Consider the following 21,673-nt stretch of genomic DNA (forward strand, 5'->3'; position numbering starts at 1 on the left):
TCCATGTTTCTGCAGCCAGGATGAATACAATGCAATGGGCGCCGTAAGTCGCCGGATGTAGTATTCTGGGAGGCATCATGGGAAATTGAGTTTTTTTGCTCTCTCCCGGCTGCCGCAGCGCGGGGGCTATCGGTTACCATGGTAATCAGTTAACACATCCCTAAAGTGATAATGGGCCGTGGCACTCCACGGGGGGGAAATAGTTATCACGTTCCCAGACGTGTTAGCCATCCCATGTGATAAGTGGGGTCCTTGTGGGGGTTTACAGGGGGTCCCCAGCAAAACAAGGAAGAGTTTACACTTTGCCTATTTATAAAATTGACGATCTACAAAGTGGTTATCGCTTTTTTGTCACCACTCAGGGGGTGCCCAGACCCAACTTTTAGGAGCCACTGAACTAGATGATATAAAATGGTTTGTTAGCGTGTCTCACCTGGTCGTTGAGCTGCCTGATGTTCTTCTCCACGTGCGGCAGCAGGCCTCTGAAGGTGAACTCCTGGATGAACTGCCTGATGCGGTCGTGGTCGTTGAGAGTCAGACAGGTCCCGTGGCTGGTGGTGGCTGGAGGAGCTCTCTTGGCCTCCGAGGTGGCCTCCCTCAGGGCGTCCAGGCTGGTGGGGTCTCCCGACACAGGGTCCAGCTGCAGGGGGTGGCTGTTGTCCACGTTGTTGGACATGGACACCACCACGTCTGTACACACACACACACACACACACACACACACACACACACACACACACACACACACACACACACACACACACACACACACACACACACACACACACACACACACACACACACACACACAGTATGTCACTGATGTGAACTAAACCAGTGGTTCTCAACCTTTTTTTGATACCAATGCAGTGAAGTTACTGCAGTGTGCATAATGTATAATAATATACATTATAATAATAATATAATATAATAATATAATAATGTAAGTGGTGGTGGTGGCGCTGCAAAACATCAAAAGTCTGCATAATGCGTATTCAGAACCAGACAAGCTTTATCAGATTAATTTTAATCAAACGTTTTCATTCTGGCTGTGAACTTCCTTACTAATCTATAACCACAAGCGGAAAGCCATTTCCACTGCCGTGGACTGCAGTCTGAGGAAAACACATAACCACGTCGTAGCTCTGATTTTGTACGGGGCATTCCTTGTGTGAATGCACAGCATGCAACATCTCTGCACAAAGATGAGCATGCAGTAATGTTTACTCTGTGTCCTGTTCTGTGCTACACAGTAGATACAACATTGTTTTGTTTTTCTAGTTTTCCCAGTGTCCAGGGAATGAGAAAGAGAAAGCACTGCTGCATCTAACAATCCAAGTGCCATCAGTATGTTTTTTGTTGCATATATGCACTTAAGAATGTCTGAACTTGCTGCAAATAAATCTGCCCAAGAGGGACAAAGAAAATGTGGATGTTGATTATTTTATAACCACAATCTTTTGGTACTGCAATTCATTTCTTTTTACTTCCATTATTTCATTTAAAAATAATATTATATTTGCTTCATTTTAGGTTGTTTTGTAATGCCCGCGGAATAGTAATTTCCGCAGAATCAGGACTGTTCTCTGTGGAATCAAGACTTTTTCTCTGCAAAATCCTGGGGGGGACAATGTAGTTGTGAAAAGAAATAAAACAGAGAAGTTCACAGATAAATGTGATGGTTTCCAGGTGAACTGCTGCTGCTGCATGCACTGACCTCTCTCCTCCGACTCTGGCCATTCGCCATCAGCTGTGTCAACATTGTTCTCCACGACGGCGTCGTTGACGTCTGTCGCCGAAGCGGGCTCCTCGTACGTGTCCTAGCGTTGCCACGGACACCATGTCAACATAAACACAATGTTTTTAGTTTTTTAAAGGTAAATGTTGTATAGCACCTTATCCAAAGTACTTTGGAATGTGCATTACATTCACACATTTACACAGCCAACAGCAGAGGGAACCATGCAAGGCATTGAACCAGCTCATCAGAAAAAAGTTTGGAGTAGGGATGAGACGGTAATAGTTATTATCGTTTATCGTGATAAAAAACACTCACAATAATTGTATTGTGGAGATTTAAATTGTGATTTAAATTATCGTGAAAGTGTCCTTATCATGCACTGTGAGATCAATTCACCTTTTATTTGCTGAGCTGCATATCTGGAACCACTTAAACCCTCTATAACTGGTAAAACGTAAATAACGTACTTGATACAGTATATCTTATTTTTCAATCTCTACCAAATCTCTTAGCTGATCTGCAATTCTTTGGCAAACGTTCCGCCCCAGGATGATGGATGTTGGGAATATGTTTTTGATTATCGCCATAATATTGTAAATCACAATCATTTGGGTCACAGTAATCGTGACATGAAATATTCATATCGTCCCATCCCTAGTTTGGAGTTCACAGTTCAGTGTTTTGATTAGTGAGACAGGTGCTTACCTGGCTGTGGAGGTTGTTCTTGTGCAGGTACTGGCTCCAGGGGTCTGGGATCTGCTCGTCTGCCCCGGCCGCGGCCGTGCGGGAGTTCACCTTCAGCAGGTAGCAGCTGTGGACGCCGTACCTCTGCTTCATGTCCTCGTACACCGAGTCTGCCCTGAGAGAGCAGACGGACAGTCAGGGACACACAGAGACACACAGCAGGGAGACGCTTTCAGAGTGCATTCAATACACAGCGCAGAAATGCTCTAACCAGGCATGATAGGAGTAAATGGAATCACAACTTACGGTTCCTCAATCACAGAAGCAACAGTTAAAAAGATTATGGACAATATTTTGATTGATATCATGATTCATGTCAAGGTACTGTAGCTATACAGCCCATGGTTCAACATCACTTTAAAATGGCCCCTTATGGATCTGTACCTTTTGTCATTTTATTGAATTTATTTAAAAAAAAGGATCTATCAAAAACATATTAATGAAATTACTTAGTTTTAGTTCTTTTTTTTTTTTTCATTGATGAAAATCTTTTATGTAAATGTAATAATTAAAAACAAATGTAAAACCAAAGATTATGGGACCCTTGAAAACGTGTCCGCAACACCGACCCAGTGTTTGGGAACCAGTGGATTACACTTTATAGGAAGGGACCTAAAAACGGTCTGGGGTGCACCGTAATAGATGTTAAAATGACCCTAGAAGTGTCTCAAAGTGAAACCAATACCATCAGTGTGTGTGCATGCGTACCTGTGCTCGTCTCCCTGGCTCATGTCGTGCAGCAGGACGTAGTATTTCAGCGTGTTGGGGATGAACCACTTGGGGTTGGTGTAGTCTCCACTGTGCTGGATCCTGTGCTGCTCCTGCGACAGCTTGAGGAACTGCTCCACCGGTACCGCCTCCGTGGACGACACCACCAGGAGGCCTGCGGGGGGCGCCAAAGTCAAGGATCCACCACAAACACCATGACAAACATAACTCTTTTATTGCTTCGGACGTTCCCGTTCGCCCCAATTTTGACGGCGGCGCGTTGCCAATACGGCTCGTTCTTTTTACCTCGTCTGATGACTGTAAGCTGATGGGGGGTCGTGCCGCCGTGTACAGTAAAAACATCTCCCGTAATGCTGCTCTCAAAAATCCAACGCACGTTAGCAATAATGGAGTCCCAAATCACTTCCTGGCTGTTTTCTGTGGATCTGTTCTAGAAAATGCATTTCTATGCTCTGAATGTATGGCAACCGGAGCGGCCCAATTCACATTAATTCTTGCATAAGGCTGCCCTCTGCCGCCAGTATGGCCAAAGTACACATTTGACCGTCCATTGTAAAATGAGTAGAAGTAGAAGTAGAAGCTTTATTTGTCATTGTAAGGTAAGCTGCTTTTTGCTGGCACCAGCCACAATAAATAAATAATAACATCTGGCAGTAGGACAGTTAAGGTTGTTGCACACTGCTGGGTGTGGGGGGGCTAAACCACCGCTCAGTTCACACGGGTGTGATTTTTGTCTCTAGAGAACGAATTAGCTCATTTGTTAAATGGTGCACAGAAAGAGATTAACTGGAAGCTCCTCATTATCCAGTTCCTGATATGAGTAACATTATAGTCATCAAAAAAGGGACTACAAGATGTAGTCTTAGTAAAGTTTTAGTAAAGGCACAAATAATGAGGGCCCTATCTTGCCGTACCCCTTATGCCTAAAAAATTCCATGCTTTACCATTTTGAAAAAAAAAAAAAAAACAGTCCCAGCTTTAAGAACCACTGACTTACAACACTCAAAAACAAAAACAAAACGATTACAACCATGTTTTATTTCCATAATGCATTGCAGACGGAAGGATACAGGCGAGGTAGTGGTTGAGGAACTCGTGATCCGAAGCGGGCATGGACTGCATGAAGCTCTCTCTGTAGGTCTCGAACCACGGCGTGTTCGCTAGAGAGAGACACACAGACACACACACACACACACACACACACACCTTGAGACGAGATCACAGAGATACATATCCATCCCAGAGGAAGTGCCTGTACCATCTCTGGGTCACAATCACAAAGCACTACACTGTGCTACACAGTGCCTGAGGTAAACATTGAACTGGCTCCACCATGGAAGTAAACTGAAATAAATAACAGTGTTTAAACCTTCCAGACTAATTGGTATTGGTAATTTAACTCGGAAAGAGTGCAAACTGATCCAAATGGTCCATTTGGATCAGTTTGCACACTCGCTTCGAGTTACAAATTGACAAGTTAACACTAACAGTGAGGATTTTATCGTGTAAATAATGTGCTCCTGCCAAAACAATGCACTTGGGATTTGGGGGTTTTGTTTACCAACCCCAGCTCCAAATATGTTCCTACTTCCATGGCTCAGACAAAAAATGTTACCTAGATTAGGCTTAATTGTGAGGATCAGCCGAGTGGATTATTGTTGACAAACTGTGCTTGATTTAACAGAAATCTGAATGATTTTCAATGGGAAGGGGAAAGAAATAGAAATCATCAATTCTGATTTGCAAGGAGAGAAGCAGGAGGATTACCTTGTCAGTGTTGAAATGCCACTGAAAAGCTGACAGTGACATTTAATTGCCTAAACAGTGGTGTAACAAAAGTGATTCCTGGCCATCAACCAAAATAATCGACAAAGCTAAATAAAAATGACAAAAAAAAAAAACATGAGACAAAATTTTATGTTTTACATTATTGATAATTTAGCACCTTAAATCAAGTCTGTACTTAACTCATTGAGTGCCTATCCCGAATTAGTTCGGGATATATTATCGTATCCCAGAGTGCCTATCCCGAACTAGTTCGGGATATAAAAAAAAAAAAAAAAAAATCTTTTTTTTTTTTTGAAAATTTTTTTTTTTGAAAATTTTTTTTTGGACCCCATCAAATCTAGTGAACATGATTTCAATCGTGATTTTGCATGTTCCACCCCCATACAACCCCATCTAACATACAGGGCAGCCATGTTTGTTTACATAACATGTAAAACATAATGGCGATTATCTCAAGAATGCCTGAACGGATTTCCAATCGGATTTTTTTGTTTGAAAGCTGTGAACAAACTGCACAAATCCACTCCAATGCAATCCAGGATTTTTTAGAGCTCATTCTTCTCTGTTTTTTTCCCATGCATGAGGTGTGCAAGGTTTAATCATGGCTAAGTTGACGAAAATAAGGCTTCTAAAATGCTTGGTAGCCAATAGCTAACTTCAAGCTAACTTCATCCTCTTCCTGTACATGCACAAAGGAAAGTGTTCAGGCAAGTCATGGCTGCAGGGCTTCTGCATATACCAGCATATCTCTATGGGATTTTCTATGGCCACTGGGCGCCCTCTAGTGGTGAAAGGGGTGGCACTAAATGAGTTAATAGACTTTTACCACGATAGGAAACATACCAGTCCAGTTATTGATATGTATTTGTACACAGACCACATCTGAAAATATTTTTGCCAGGGACCACAATAACAGAAGATTTGTCAACATTTGTTGAAAATAGACGATCTACATGCTCACAACGGATAGCCGAAAAATATATATATATTTTTTTACCTTTTTTACCTTTTAATGGAAACCCCCTGGAACCAGGGATCTAGTCTACCCAGTGTGTAAAGGGTTAAATCACAGTGCAACCATTTGTGCCTTCAAAGTGTCCTTGAGGAAGACTCCCCTGGGTATGACTCAGAGCATCAGCTAATTGCCTTGAAAAGCTAAATGTAATCCATCATCAAGTCTTTTTTCTGTGCTTGGGACAGCTTCCCCGGCCAGTCAGCCAGCAGCAGTACAGTGGCTCTATCTTTAGACTGAATCAATGAATGAATAACAGCTACACGTATTTTACTACAGCAAGGGCCCTCCACACTGCACTCCAGCACAAAAAAAGGATGGGGGCCGCCTGACACAGAACTGAACCCTGATATGTGGCGTAAAGTACTTTCTTACGAAAACCCAGGCCAACCTATCTCCTCAGTCAGGTCACAGGTGGAAACTTCATACTGTATGTCCAAAACTGTTTCATTTCAGGATTCAAATCTAGATCTACAAGCTCTGCTACTTTTGATGCTTTTGCGTGACGCTGTAGCATGATTAATTAGGGCGTACATTTATGAAAAACAAAAATACAGATATAAGAGGTTTCTGCAGCAACAATATATACCGGTGTCCCATTTTTCTCCCTCTACACCAAATCCCTTTGCTGAAAATAGCCTAAATCTAAAATCTCACCACATGCCCCGGGTCCTCGTGCACTAACAGTTAGTAGGATGTCTGGTCTGGTGGCTGAGCCAGCAGACATCCATCCCCCAGGGGAAACAGTACAGTACGCTGAGTCAAGCTGAGAACCCTCAACTATGCTGCTGTGCTGCTTGGCTGACAAATATATAATAGTGAAAATTGTATTATCTACAAACAAACGTTGTCGTGAGCTTGTAGACCATTTTTGTTAATATAGTTTTGTAAACCCAGGAAAGGTCAACACTTATGCCATAACAGCATTTCAATATCTAAAATACCAGATGATATCTAGTCTCATATCATGATATTGATATAATATGGGTATACTGCCCGGCCCATTTAGTAGTACTGACAATGTAGGTCACCAGAAGGAAATTCAACCCACTGGGGTGAAATGTGAACCACTTTTGGATATCTCTAGTATGGCTATTTTGTCATTATAGGTGTTCTCCCTTTTTTTAAGGGTATAAAACAGGGCTTAAGTTGTTAAACAATATCAATCATGGTTCAACTGGAGAACAAATATATCGTCTGTCGGGTGGAAAACTCATACTGTATGTCCAAAACTGTTACTTTTCAGGACTCAAAAAAGAAATTGTAAAAGCTCAAGCTACAAGCTGAAAACACGTCCCGTTTCAAGCTTTCAATACTTTTGTGTGATGCTGTAGTATGCGTTAATTTACGAGAAAATATAACTTAACACTAGTGACAGATATGCGGCCGATATGAAAAAATGCATGTTAGTAGAGTTATAAGTATTGAATAAAGTAATTGGTTTAAGAAAGCAGCTGTCTGTACTGTACTTGTGTCAGGGACACAAATACATCATTTAAATCATAAGGGTGCAAAATCTTTGCACAATGCACACAGAAAAAGGCCTATTTTCATTCCAGCTCAACGATTCACTATATCGGCTATCGGTGATTGCCCCCTCTTTCAAATCGGTTATCGTATTGGACACAAAAAATCCCTATCAGGCGGACACTACTTAACTCAACACATTAATTTTTCTCCAAAACATAGAAATAAAAGGTGTATGTCCAAAAGCAACGGTGGAGCCCAGCTTTATATCATAGTCCAGGGGTCTTCAACAGGGGGTCCTCAGAGTTACTACAGGGGGTCCTCCAAATCTTTGAGTGATAGAAACCTTTTCTCTCCTTTTTTATATTAACCACTTTAACCCTAGCGTCCATATTCGGAGAACCAAAGCCAAAAATAGCAGATCTACAAGCTCACAGCGAGGCGTTGTGAGCTTGTAGATCGGCTATTTTTAGCAAAGAGCTTTGGTGTAGAGGGGAAAAAGAGCAGACTAAGTACAGAGTGAAAGGTCAAGTTTATTAAGTATTGACAGTTCAAGTGGTTAAATATCTGAAAACACAAATTGACATGAATCCAAAATACACTGATGACTGTGCTGTCAAAGTTCAAACGATGAAACTATATGGAATCTATGAACAGGTTGTGGGGGTCCCTGCTTCATCTCTCTCAACTAAGGGGTCCTTGGCCTGAAAACGTTGAAGACCCCTGTCATAGTCCTTCAGAAGCTGTCCTGCCACTGCAGGGCAGAGGAACAATGAGGAGAATGTACGTGAATGTGCTCTGAACGTGGAGAGGAGTCACCTGCAGGGGAGGAAGAACTTACAGCAATAGCACCACTAGTTGCCTTTCCCTGTGCAAGACCCAAGATATCGTTACTGTCAGGTGGAAAGAAACCTCAGGTGCAAAAATCTGTTACTTTTCAGGATTCAGATGAAAACTCAAAACGCATCACTTCGAGGCAGATTTTGAGCTTGTAGGACTGAGGCTTTGTGTGATGCTGTATATGACTAAAATTTGAATTTACAAAAAAAAAATCATAAAGGTTGAAATATGGATAGGAGGTTTCTAACCAACGACGACGATATGATGCATCGTCACTACAGACAAGTGTTATCAGAGAGAAGATCACAGCTTTGTGCTAAATGGAAAATAAATTCTACCAAAATCTAGTGGAGACCGAAATGAGACAAAGACAGTGGCTCACAGCATCTGCAACCTTGGTATGGGAATCTATTACTGACCAAGTTAAAACTCTAATATAGTTGAGCTTTCTTTCTTTAGTTAACCAGGGTGCCCTTCTTGGTCTAACCATGTTTTATAGAACTCCTCTCTTTGCATCTATTACATCATAGGTTAAAAGTTGGGAACTATAGAAATTGGTATGTGCCACTCACATAAAGTGACATCAAATAATGTCAGTGACAAATCCGGGATCACAGTTTGGTGAGTGAGTTTATGTTCACAAATATTGCACAAACTAAGAAGCAAAGGTTAGGTACGAGTTATCTCCTAAAGAAATACATTTTATACCATGAGCCACCTCTTTGCACTAAAAGCAAGGGACATTTCACACACAGAAAATACACACAGAAGAAAGAAAACAAAACAATCTAAGGCTTTAGAGAGTCCCACCACCTTGTCAGAAAAGTAGTGAGGAAAAAGAAAAGTCTGCACAGTAAAATCCTGAGTGTTTCTTTTGCCTCCAAACTATCAATCATTTAGCTCAGTGGTTTTCAATCTTTTTCATATCAAGGTCCATTATTGATTCGGCATTTGAGCCACACAGACCACCATTTGATGAGATGCAGCCTCTCAGACTCAAAGCGTAGAATCTATTGTTATCGTTGGATTAGATTTTGTCCACGATTCCATTCTGTATTGATGGAACCATTAGGAGAGATAACAGACAAACGTTGACCAAAATAACACATTTCCCATTCTACATTCTTTAATTGTGTAGACTTAAATTAAGTAATGTAGACGTTTAACAATAATGTTACTCTTGAGAAACCCATAAGGGTCTATTTGGTTTCATTTTACACTCTCAAGAGTTAAAGATCTATAAGGGTCCATTTGGTTACCAACTCTCCATCATTTAGCTGGGGACCACCTGGAACCCCCTCAAGGACCTCTGGTGGTCCCTGGAGTGCCCGGACCACTGTTTGAAAACCACTTAGCTCTGAAACCCCCCTCATCCCCCTGTGTACACTCTCAAGTGGTGAATTAGCACTGAGGATTTTACTGTGTGCTTCTCCACAACACGGGTTACGTGGATCTAGAAGGGAAGAAGAAGAAGAGTGCAGGAGGTGAGCCAAGCTGGGAGAAAGGAGTGGGTTGAACGCCTGGAGAACAGGAGTACCTGTGTAATGCTTGGAGCTGCCGAGTTCCGTTAGTGTCTCTCTCCATGCTGCGTACCAGGGCACGCTAGCTTTAAGTGAGCGATCTGACGAGTGAGGGGGAGAGAGCCAGGGCTAGCGTTAATGTTAGCCACATCTCTCCATTCATTGCCATCAAAGAGGTCCCTAGTCAAGTGTTGAAGGTAGTTGTTAAGTGATATTTGTTTTGTGGAGAAAGATTCTGTATAAAGCCCTGTATTCTGATTGCAATAGCTGCTACGTATATAAAGTGGTTGTTCAGTAACAGGGGTCTCTCCCTCTCTCCGGAAAACAGAGAATACATTTTCAGGTGGGTCACCATTTTCATCCACATGATACAGTTGGAGGGAATACCCATTTCTCAGCTTCAATTGTATAGTGTTCCATAATTCCAATTGCGTCCACGCATTTCTTTGGTTCATCACTTACTCACATTTACATTTGGCTTGTGAATTCTGTGTCCTGCATCTCTCTCCTCTCCAGATTGGATCAAATTGTTTATCCTGCCCAGAAAATTCATTTTCTGTTTACTAAAGAGCTGGAGAGACAGGGAGACTCCTCCTTACTGAACAAACACTTCAGATTCAGAATATACTAATAGAGCGAGTTAACACTTAGTTTCGACACACAAGTATCACTTACACCACCTTTAACCACTCACTCATCCGAGGTGAGAGAGCAGGGAGGGCATGCTGAGTTATGGGAATTTGGGAAAGAGCAGGGTTTGTCAGGGAGAGCCGAGGGGTTGACCGGCATCTAGGGATGGGACGATAATCGTTATTATTGTTTATTTTGATAAAAGACACAATAATCGTATTGTGGAGATACATTTATCGTGAAATTATCCTCCGTCATGCACTGGGATCATTTCACCTTTTATTTGCCGAGCTGCATATTATCCGGTACCATTTAAACCCTATATAATTGGTAAAAAGGACCTGGAAATGACATACAGTCTTTTTTTGTGCACTGAGTGCAAGAAATTAATACCCAGTTATGGATTTTTTTTTCTAATATATACTGTAGACCAGTGGTTCTCAAACTAATCCCATAACTCTGCGTGTGTCCGAATGGAACCAACATGGACACTCAAAAAAGAGTTACAGACCTGTGAGGGTCCATATGGTGGAACCCTCTCAACGAACGCTCCTCTCAAGGAGCTGTCACGCACTCTGAGAACCACTGATATGGATCCATGTCTTTATCGGTAGCTGTCCTGACAATCAATACCTGCTGTCCAACAATGTGCTTTCCTTCACAGTAGCAGCCAATCGAACGGCACCACAGATTGGCTGCGCTGTGAAGTAGTAGCACAGATCTTGAATGATCCATATGGGATGAATAGAGGTCAATCTATCTATTGATTATAACTACACAACAGCCAGTTTCCCCCGTCTCCCACTAGTAGCACTGGCCTTAAGAACTACTCAAGGACCAAAGCTTTTGCAGTGAATTCTGCGTAGAAAAGCACCATGTTAGAGAATGGGACAGAAAATAAATGTTCTGTCCCATTCCAGCGTCCATTTTCACAGTCAGCAATGCCATGTAATCAAAATGTTCTGCATCACTCGACAGTCACAAATGAACCAAATGATCTAATATCTACACATTTCACAGTGATGTATTCCCTTTAAATTCAAGAGATACAAAACGGTAATGTGAATTTAACCTACTCTTCATTGAATGTGTTATGTGAAAAACATTAAGATTAAATAATGGCTGTGTTGGCATGGCCGTTGGGACAGATTAGACTGTTAGTCTGAACACTACTGTACAGTCTAAGTCACAATAACACTAGAGGAGGGGGGGGGTGAACACGTGGAGAACAGCTACAGAGGGAGTAAACAACACAATGAGCGATTGACCGGTGCTACATTACTGCTGTTCTTTTTACACAGATACGGAGAGAACAGTAGCAGTGTTGTCATTGGCTTTAGGTTGCTGATTCTAAGGGTTTGCAGAGCCCAGCATAACTTTTTCTTACCCAACGTGCATCCCGGTGAGTGGAAGAATGAAATAAATAGAAAATAAACAAAACATCAACAGAGGAGCAATGGCCATGATGACAATCAAGTCAGACTGCATCAACATTAACACCACAAAACCCACTCAGTCAACACTCCATATCTCTTTGGTGTCTGCTACCCTCTACAGGAGATTAGAAGTATTGCGTGGTTCATATGGAACTTGCTGTTTCTTCTTACTCATCAATTTCATCATAATTGTGTCACTGGCAGGGTCACTGGCAAGGCCCAGTGACCCTGAATACATCAAAAATTAGGTCATTTCCTAAATGAGCACTTTTTGCTTGTTTTGTACAGCTTTGTCAAACTAGTACTGATTTGCATACATTATTATTATTAAAAAACGATATATTCTATAGAGGATCCTTTCTCAAGCCGTGGTGACTTTAGTTTGTTAAGGTGTTCCTTAACCACTGAATAACCGCTGAATGTCTAAAGAATAAATAATGTCAGCTTTCACTTCTTTATTAAAGGGCAAGACCACTTTGGTAGAGGTTTGGGTTGTGTAGTTACCTTGTCATGATGTAAAAACAGAGGGGGGCAAGAAATCAAAAAGAATTCCCCAAGAAATTGATCATTTAAAATACACTCCTCATTGACTTACTGTACATTGTACAGTGCAGTGGCTGCAGGAGAGAATCTTTTAGCCTGTAAATGAACTCAAAGCTGATTCTGACTTGACCTTTGGTGAGGACATTTATGTCAACTTCCTGATTGATTTGACTGAGCTTTCTTCCTAATAGAAATAGTAAAATCAATAGGAAGTTTACATTTAATATTTAAAAAAGGAAACAGCTTTGTTTGGGTTTGTTTACAGGCTAAAAGAGACTCTCCTGCAGCCTCTTCCCCCCTGTATAGTCAATGGAGAGATTATTTTAGATTTCTTGCCCACCTTTGTTGTTACATCCTGGCAAAGGTAGCACAAACCCAAACCTTGCCCTTTAAACGGGTGTGGGGATCAGGTTTTCATTGTCACATTCCACCATCAGAGTTTGAACGCCGTCTCTCTCTCACCACTGATGTTGAGGTCATAGTCCCCCGCTGTGATGACGTTGGCCACGCCCCCCTCGGCAGGCTGGCAGGATGACACCACGTGGCCCAGCGTGCGGCGCTGGGCAGGGCTGAGAGCGCCCGTGTTGTGCGCGGGCCGCGTCACCACGTTGTTGACGCTGATGCGCAAGTTCTTCACCGGCAGCACCTGGTTGTTGGGGTCCCGTATGTGACCTGCAAGAAGAAACAAGAAGAGGTGAGCAAGCAAACACACACACACACACACACACACACGTATTAAAGCAAAATAAAACAATAACAACAATATTGCAATAAAACAATTAATAATCGTGATAAATGATTGTGCTCTCAATATTGAACTAAATCCAATCGTGATAATCATTGTGGCCTCAATCTTGCAGCCTTATGCTACCTAAGTATTGCCTTTCACAGAAACTACGTTAAGTCGTAAACATCGATCAAGCAAATCAAGCCAACTCCACAGACATCAATGGTAAATGACAGGTGTCACTCTGGCCCCTCTTCTAGCAGCCATGGGGAAATTCCAGCTTACAAGAGCAGAATATAGCATCTAAACAAAGTCAGCAAGCAAGGGCTTCACCCCTCTCTCTGTCAACACTCTGCACAGACATGCCTTAAGAAATAAGATTATGTGCTCCAGACTGGAGAGACAAACTGACGAAAACAATTGCACGCTCACCGTTCACAACACAGACTCAAGTCTCTTTCACTCAATACGCTGCCTGAAATACCACACTTTTAGTTTATTTCAGTAAGGAAAGTGCAACACAGCCCATGACTCTGTTGGAACTCTGTATGTACCAGGCTGTCTGCCGTGTCTCTGTCTGTTGTTCCAAACACTGCCCAAAATGAAAAGGAATACAAACTGAGTGAAACTAAAAGAGAAAATGCAGGTGGATTCCAAAGTGTACCTTATCAACTTGCTGCCAGCAATTCAAAAATCACACCCGTGTGAAGTGGAGCTGTGTGTGTGTGTGTGTGTGTGTGTGTGTGTGTGTGTGTGTGTGTGTGTGTGTGTGTGTGTGTGTGTGTGTGTGTGTGTGTGGATCATGTGTACCGATTTTTGTGACATTTGAAGAAAATATGTAGGAAAAGGAGCAAAAAGTGTGTTTTGGAGAAAATTCAAGATGGCGGAAAATCTATCATGGCGCAAATGGGCGTGGCCTATATGGGGAGATGCGTCATGACCCAAGGAATCCAGGGAAAAAATATTTTTAATTTTCCGACCTACGGTTCAAGAGTTACAGGCCAAAACGTAAAGTGGGGTGTTATAGCGCCACCATGAGGCCAAATGACACAATTATTTTTTATTTAATCCTTGAAATCATTATGAACCTCCTCTCCAAGTCTTGAAACTGTAGCCCCTGTGGTTTGCGAGAGACAAATAATTGAATGTGAGTTTTTGCGATTCCCATTCTAAGTCAATGGGGAAAATTAATTCACTAATAAATTAATATCAATTAAACTATAGAACCTTTCTCTTAGAAAAGTAATAGCCCACGATTCCCGAGTAAGCCGGTCGATTTGACATATGGCGCGAGTGTTTGGTGGCAAAACTGTGGGACTAGTGGCGTGCCGAAGTTTAGGAAGTTCAGGCTACATACACACAGACACACACACAGACAGACAGACAGACACACACACAGACCCACACAGCCACGTATAGGGAGCCTGTGTTTCACACAGCTCCAAAAACACTGGTGATGACGCCAATCATGAGCATGTCACCCCTTGCCTTCAGGACACAATCCACCCCTACACTCTTTCCTCCAGCACACAACAGATAGATTAGTAAGCACAGGAGTCGGTCTGTCTGTCTGTCTGTCTGTCTGTCTGTCTGTCTGTCTGTCCCTCCCTCCCTTCCCTAAAACAGTGGTTCTCCATCTTTTCAGACCATGACTCCCCAAAATAATCATATTTGAACTATCTACTTCTACGAGCTCGTTGTGATCTTGTAGACTGGCTATTTAAAAAAAAATGTGCCTCTATCATTAGGCAATTTAGCCCATGTTTGACCAGTTTTTATAGTATAGTTTGTTGATTACTTTTGAGGCAGTAATGCGTTTTATTTTGTTGCATTGAAAAGGTCTTAAAAGTACTTGAATTGTCACTTCACTGTCATCTGGGGACCCCCAAAATCATTTGCGGACCCCCACAGGTTGAGAAGAACCACTGCCCTAATACAACACCCTGGTCAATGTTACAAGTGAACTTAAGTTAAGACTCTTCTCCCTCGTCTCCAAGCCAAGTCCTTCGAAGCTGAAGTGAAACTTGAGGGACTTATTATAGAACACCATCCACTGCTTTTGTTGCTAATGTAGATGTCATGGCTTCTTTCTATCCAGCAAAAATTGCACTCTGAGATCGAATAGGGGTGGTGCATTCATACCTAATCAAGAGCCTTAAAGCTTGACGCTTCACTTGCCTGCTGCAAGTGAAGCGCCAAGCTTTATAGTCCATCGCCAATACTATATAGTGCCTTAAAGCTTGACGCTTCACTTGCAGCAGGTCCATCGCTAATACTATATAGTGGCGCGTCAGCATTTCCTCGCTTTGGTAAAAAAAGCAGCGCAGATCCCATATTAGAACCGAGCACTACTACAATTTTAACCCTTTAAGACCTGGAATTGTGTCACTTTAGATTGTAACCACTTCTTTAACCATTATTTTATGCTTTAGCTATTAAAAAAAGCAGATATACAAACTCACAGCACGGCACCGAGTGCCACACTGCGAGCTTGTAGATCTGCTAAAAAAATGTTTTTATCATGAACATTTGTGCAACTCTTTGAACGTATACATTTTTAAAGCAAACATTAACGCAAATGGTCCCTGGAACACAATATTTTGAGATGGGGGTCCGCGGTCAAATACATATCATTTTAAGGGTGACATAAAAAGGTTGAGCACCACTGCACTGATATAGAAAGTTAGAAACATACGTTTTACAGAAAACAATTAGGATTTAGAATACATTTTTAGGTATTTTTCAAACGGTCACTTTGAAAAAACAGACAGAGCGTGTAGCACTGCTAGAGCAGCACAGAATGGTATGAGAAATAAATTGATTAAATGTCATATTTTAATGAATTATTCGTATTCTTTACATTTTCGGTTAATCCGTCCTATAGGAAGATAGTGAATTGTGAATTATTTTCATGTACACAATTAACGACCCCCATCCCTACTAGCTTCCAAGATTTGGAATGACCTTGCCACATCAGTCAGGACTGCAGACTGACTCACTTCTTCAAACCATCAGAACCCTTTTCTAGACAGTCTGGTCACGCCCAATAGAGCCATTATCACCGTAATATTTGGAGGCAAAATGTGGGCACATTTCTTATCAGTAGTTATAGTTTAGGTTAGGTTAATAATGTCATTGGTATTTGGCTCAGTCGGTAGAGCTCTTGCCTTTGGACCATAAGGTCATGGGTTTGATGCCGGCCGGGCACTGCCAACTCAGCGTATGAGTAGCCCGGCTTGGGTGCGGAAAGTTGTGCGGCAAGTACTGGAAGCTGATAGTAGGTGTGGTGGCGCTCCACCTCAGCGATCCATCTCCCAGGGGTCTAGCGCATAGTAACGGGGACAGACTCCCAACGTGTTACCAGCTGATACCGACAATAAGCCACTCCCGACCTACTTGTTGATAGTGAATCCCCAATTAATAGGACTAAGAATGTGTGTGTGTGTGTGTGTGTGTGTGTGTGTGTGTGTGTGTGTGTGTGTGTGTGTGTGTGTGTGTGTGTGTGTGTGTACATTAAAGGATATGTCAAAATATTTCATCACAAAAGCTCAGGCGACAGTGGCTCAGGTGTAGAGTGGCCGTCCGATAATGCGGCCAGATGGGAACCGCAAGGTTCCCTGTTCGATCCCGGGCTACCCCAGAGTTAGTGTCAAAATGTCCTTGAACTCTGAACCCCTAACTGCTCCCGTCCGATGAGCAGGTTGGTGCCTTCCATGGTTTCCTCCATCATCGGTGTGGGAATGGGTGAATGTAATGCACACTATATTTAAAGCGCTGTGGATAAAAGTGCTATATAAATGCAACATTTAGCATTGATTTAACATTCATACCATTACAATCTATTTGAAATTGCTGAAATAAAAGCCAATGGTCAAACAGAACAGGAGAGATCCCCTCCCAGTGCCACAGCACAGCATGTGGTGGCCGTGTGACCGTGTCACAGATATGAGACTCAAAAGTGATGACAAGACAGTGGAGGAGACTACTGTGGGTGGCCTTTGAACTGAATCGTAACAATCATTTATGTGGTCTTGGTTGGCTCTAAGATATCACCACATTGGCCACTTTCAAACTGGCATTGGTATTTTGTGCATGTCATTATAGGCAAAATGTTTCCAAAATAGCAAAAGAATAGCCAATTGGTAGATTGGCTATTTTTGTTATTCGCCCTACAATAAGTATATTGGGCTTACGCGGTTATAATCTGTCAGAACAAACGTGTAAAACCTAGCCCTAGAGAATGAAATGTGGGTAAGTACAGTAATACGTTTAATCTGGTGGTACTGTAAAGTGTAGTAGCGATCATAAAGTCAGCCTGCCTAAAGTGCCTATCTGTCAACCAGCTGGAAATGTCAGAAGTAATGGTGTTGTGTCCATCGCAGGCAGTGTGCGCCTCTTCCATTGACTGAATTTACAATACAGATTTGACGTCTGGTTGCTGGGGGGGGTTATACCATAGAATAATCATTTATTTACAGTTACAATGTGTATACTGAAAGAGTGTTTGGCCCTAAGTGCTTGGGCTTGCAGTAAGTGGGTTGAGCTTATGCAATACAGGCAGTGACAGTAAACGTTACTGTGCTTCAAGCTGTAACTCGTTTCATTAATCACCAGTAAACTTTTGTGCAACAGCAGCACTGACATGACACTGTGTGCAAAGCTACATCTTTCTATTTATTGTGGCCTTGAAAGTGACATGACATGTTTACAGACATGCACAACATCTTAGGATTCAGTTAACAGTCTATTGCTCCTCTGATGTTGGGTTCTGTTAGTCACTTAGTGTTTGTGAATGATGTCGGTTACTAGGTCAACAAATTAACCATTTGAACCATTTAGCCCCAATCCTTTTCATTTTGGTGAATTGAATTAGCCCTTATTTGGGCCAATTTAACGGGCATAATCTATTTACAACCCTTTAATCCATGAGAGTGGAAGTAGATCGCTGCAGATCTGAAAGATGCCTCAACAACAACAAAAACAACCAAGACTGCCTTAACAGGTGTGTATGTGTGTATTACTGCTTGTACCTTAAGGATAGTCTCTAGTCTAAACTCTAAACCCTAATAATCCTTCAGACATGGACTTTGGGCCTGCATTTGGCAGCAGCCACAGCCTTTTTTTAGCCACACAAGCAGCTAACAACACAACAAGCAGCTACCAGCCAACCTCAGTCACAACAATATGAGCCTGGCAGAGGTATAGAGGTGTAAGGAGCCAGCAGCAGCCACCCTAGATAGATGACGGCAGTCGTGTGACAAACACTGGCCGCTCGGGTGTCACTCACACGGCCCTCTCGGGTGACACGTCGGAAAGAAAGAGAGAGAGAACCGGGGAGAGTATAGCCGGAGCTGGCTTCAGTTCCCACCTACAACAAGTGTTATGCGCGAATTCGTGACCCGTGTAATTATGCAACGTCAAATTGTCAAAAGCCATTCCGGCTTTGCCTTGCTGTGAGGTCGGGAGTGACAACAACCACACGTTCCAACTGACTGACTGCACTGACATCTCTTGACACTGACAGCGACAGTCAGGCAGCCGTTCGGAAAACGTGAGATAGTAACTGGTGGATCACGGAATTCGATAGGGCACCGGCCCCGGCGTACCACCGGCTTCCTGTCATCAGACCTGTGCTGCTAGCATAACTAGCATTGGGTGTTGTAGTGTAGTGTAGCGTAGTGTAGTGTGTGTAAACGGCAACTTCCCAAAGCTAAGGTTAAACAGAGACATTAAAACGGCTGTTTACTTAGGCCAGTGGTCCTTGAGGGGGTAACTTCCAGGTAGTCCCCAGCTAAATTATAGAGTTGTTAACCAAATGGACCCTTACCCTATAGATCTTTAACTCTTGAGAACGTAAAATGAAACCAAATGGACCCTTACGCTAGCTCTGGTCCATATAGCGTTAGAAGGAGTTTTCCTTAACCGCTATGTCACCGTTGAGCCCTTACGCCGCAGGAAAGGCTGCGCACCCTCTCGTCTGTTGTGAAAAATAGAAAATACAGACGGTTCTAAGACGTTGAAAGCCTACTTTCCTTAGTGGGAACACCCGGAGCCCCCAACTCACGTATAAAGTACACCTTTTGGCCTGAAAAGAAAATATTTCACCTGATTTTATAGCTACTCCACACCGCCCTCTACAGATCTTGTCAATAGAACATTCCATTGAACAGATTTTGCCTTCAGGTGAAATAATTTTCTTTCCTGGCTAAAAAGTGTATTTTAGACGTGAGGTGGGGGGCTCAGAGTGTTACCACTAAGGAAAGTAGGCTTTCAACTCCCTAAAGCCGTCTTTGTTTTGTTGAGTAGCGAAACTATCTTTTCTTTTTTGACTACAGACGAGAGGGTGGCAACCTTTCCTGCGGGCGCAAGGGCTCATCGGTGACATAGCGTCAAGGAGAACCCCTTCCAACGCTGTGGACCAGAGCTAACATATGACAACAACAAACAAGCCCAGTCTCCACTCTCCAGCGTTGAGTCACAGACCGGGGCTGAGTCACCGCCACTCACCCTCGGACGTCAGGCGGCAGAAGGGCCGGAGCAGCTCGCAGAAGCCCAGGTTGTTCCTGCGGCACAGCCTCTCCGCGTCCTCGCTGCACAGCACGGCCACCATGGGGACGAAGGAGTCCTGGATGAACTCCACCACGGACTGCACGCACTGGGCCATTGCTGCTGCGGAGGTGAGGAGGAGCGGACCACCGCCGGACTGGAGCCCCGGATCCGGCCGATCGAAGAACCGAACCGGGTGGTCGCTTTTATTTTGTTAGTTGGGGCGGTTGGTGTTAAATGTGATATTGTAGCACTAGCCAGCCGACTGATGTGTGTGTTTGAGTTGAAAACAACTCCCCTCCTGTCAGCGAACAGCAGCCATGTTGGATCCGCTCTATGCTTCCTGTGGGGCGAGCGGCGGCGCGGTCACGTGATCAGCTGACAGGGTGGGTGGGTGGCGTCCCATCGCCTGGAGGGACGGTTGCCCTGTGATTGGCTAGTTGGTTGTCATGGGGAAATTGAGTGGTTTATAATGGTGCCACTAAAAGGTTTTCCATTCGTTTTCCCCATAGACTTTCACAAAAATATTGATATGAATTATTTTTACTACATTTTTTTAAACCACGATCTTTGTGACCCATTTTTCACTCTGCTCTCCCTCTGCCAACCTGTGGAGAGCCCCGAACTGAGCTCATGCTTCCTTCAGTGCATGAGGAGGAGTGGGCAGGCCGATTCTTATCACCTGACAGGGGGAAGCTTCCCTGGTTGGACATAGCACGTGGAAGGAACACGTTATTCCAACCAGTTCCCTTCCTCTCCATCAAGGGCCCCGGCTGGCAAAGGGGGGCATTAGAGACCAGGAGTACTGCATGTTTTTGTGAGGGTATATACCCTAGGAGACACAGGGAGAACATGCAAACTCCACACAGAAATGCCCTTTTGCCAACCCCACCTAGGGTGTGGGCACTGATATATCAATTATTTTAAGCCTAGAATCAAGCCATCCAGGATCCTGATGAATAATGACCATAAAACCTTTGATTCTGGGAAATATTTGAATATTTAATTACTACATTTAATAAATAACCTCTGTTTAGCGATTTTCTTTATTTTTTCTTTTCACAAAATCAAAGGTTTCGTGGTTCACCAGGATCCTGAATGGCTTGATTCTAGGCTTAAAACTAGACTGCACTCTGTCGAGGTGCCAACTTCCTCCTTGTGCACTCGTGTCCATATAGACGGGTTTCTGGTCCACGTTACACTGATAAGAACTAGATGCGTGCGCAGGGTCGGTACCAAAATTAGCCAATGAAACCAGCGCTCCCCAAAACAACAGGTTTGGGGATTGGACGGAATTGATTACATGATACAGTCAGCTGTGCATTTAGTCTCAATGTTTGTAAACAAGAAACCCGTCTATATGGCTTACTTGTGCGCCATCGAGGTGTCAAGCGTCAACTTGCTCCTTGTTATTTATATCAGGTCGCATTTGTTGGTAGTGACGTCACGATCACCAAGAAGAACGGTGCTCCCTCATTGGCTAAAGGCCCTGCCTTTGTACTGTCGACTAGTACAGACGCCACCGAAAGTACTGTAGTAGACCTACTTGCACGCTGGGGCAAACATTTGAGTAAAAGTCTATGGGGAAAATGAATGGGAGATTTTAAAGCGGTGTTCACACCACTCCTGGTGTGTGTGTGTAAGTTTGTTACTATGCGTGTATGCAGGGGCGGCCTTAGTAATCTGGAGGCCCGTTTCAAGAGCTATTGATGAGGCCCCCCCCATGCCACCACCAGCACACCCAGGCCACAGTAGCCACGCAACAATCGCACACAGAAGTTGACTTATAGTCAATGACTGCCTGCTATTTATATATTATTATTATATCACTACATAATGTTATAGCATTGACCTAAATGGCGTTATATTAACAAGGTTATATGATTATTAAAAAGTGTTATACGTGTGTTGCAAGTTGAACAAGGCTTGCTGGCTAGCTCTTGGAGGCCC

At 43.1% G+C, this 21,673-nt stretch overlaps 1 protein-coding gene across 5 annotated transcripts in view; it reads right to left on the minus strand.

Annotated features, from left to right (window-relative positions):
• trappc8 (trafficking protein particle complex subunit 8) overlaps positions 1-20,051 on the minus strand; it is a 180,772-nt gene extending 160,721 nt beyond the window's left edge. For 4 of the 5 annotated variants that reach the window (XR_013962342.1, XM_080733604.1, XM_080733605.1 and 1 more), the window contains exons 1-8: positions 19,685-20,051; positions 12,913-13,122; positions 9,859-9,942; positions 4,285-4,374; positions 3,194-3,368; positions 2,447-2,600; positions 1,718-1,820; positions 434-690 (exon numbers count right to left, since the gene is read on the minus strand). Coding sequence is in view for 4 of the 5 variants with exons in the window: in XM_080733604.1 (XP_080589730.1) it covers positions 434-690; positions 1,718-1,820; positions 2,447-2,600; positions 3,194-3,368; positions 4,285-4,374; positions 9,859-9,942; positions 12,913-13,122; positions 19,685-19,841 (1,230 nt within the window). In the remaining variant the exon portion in view is untranslated. The remainder of the gene's footprint in view (positions 1-433; positions 691-1,717; positions 1,821-2,446; positions 2,601-3,193; positions 3,369-4,284; positions 4,375-9,858; positions 9,943-12,912; positions 13,123-19,684) is intronic. The other variant, XM_080733606.1, reaches the window with a different exon arrangement.
• Between the last annotated feature and the right edge of the window lie 1,622 nt (positions 20,052-21,673).

This window comes from Nannobrachium achirus, assembly GCF_963921795.1.
Source record: "Nannobrachium achirus genome assembly, chromosome: 1".
In the NCBI taxonomy this organism is placed as follows: Eukaryota; Metazoa; Chordata; class Actinopteri; order Myctophiformes; family Myctophidae; genus Nannobrachium; species Nannobrachium achirus.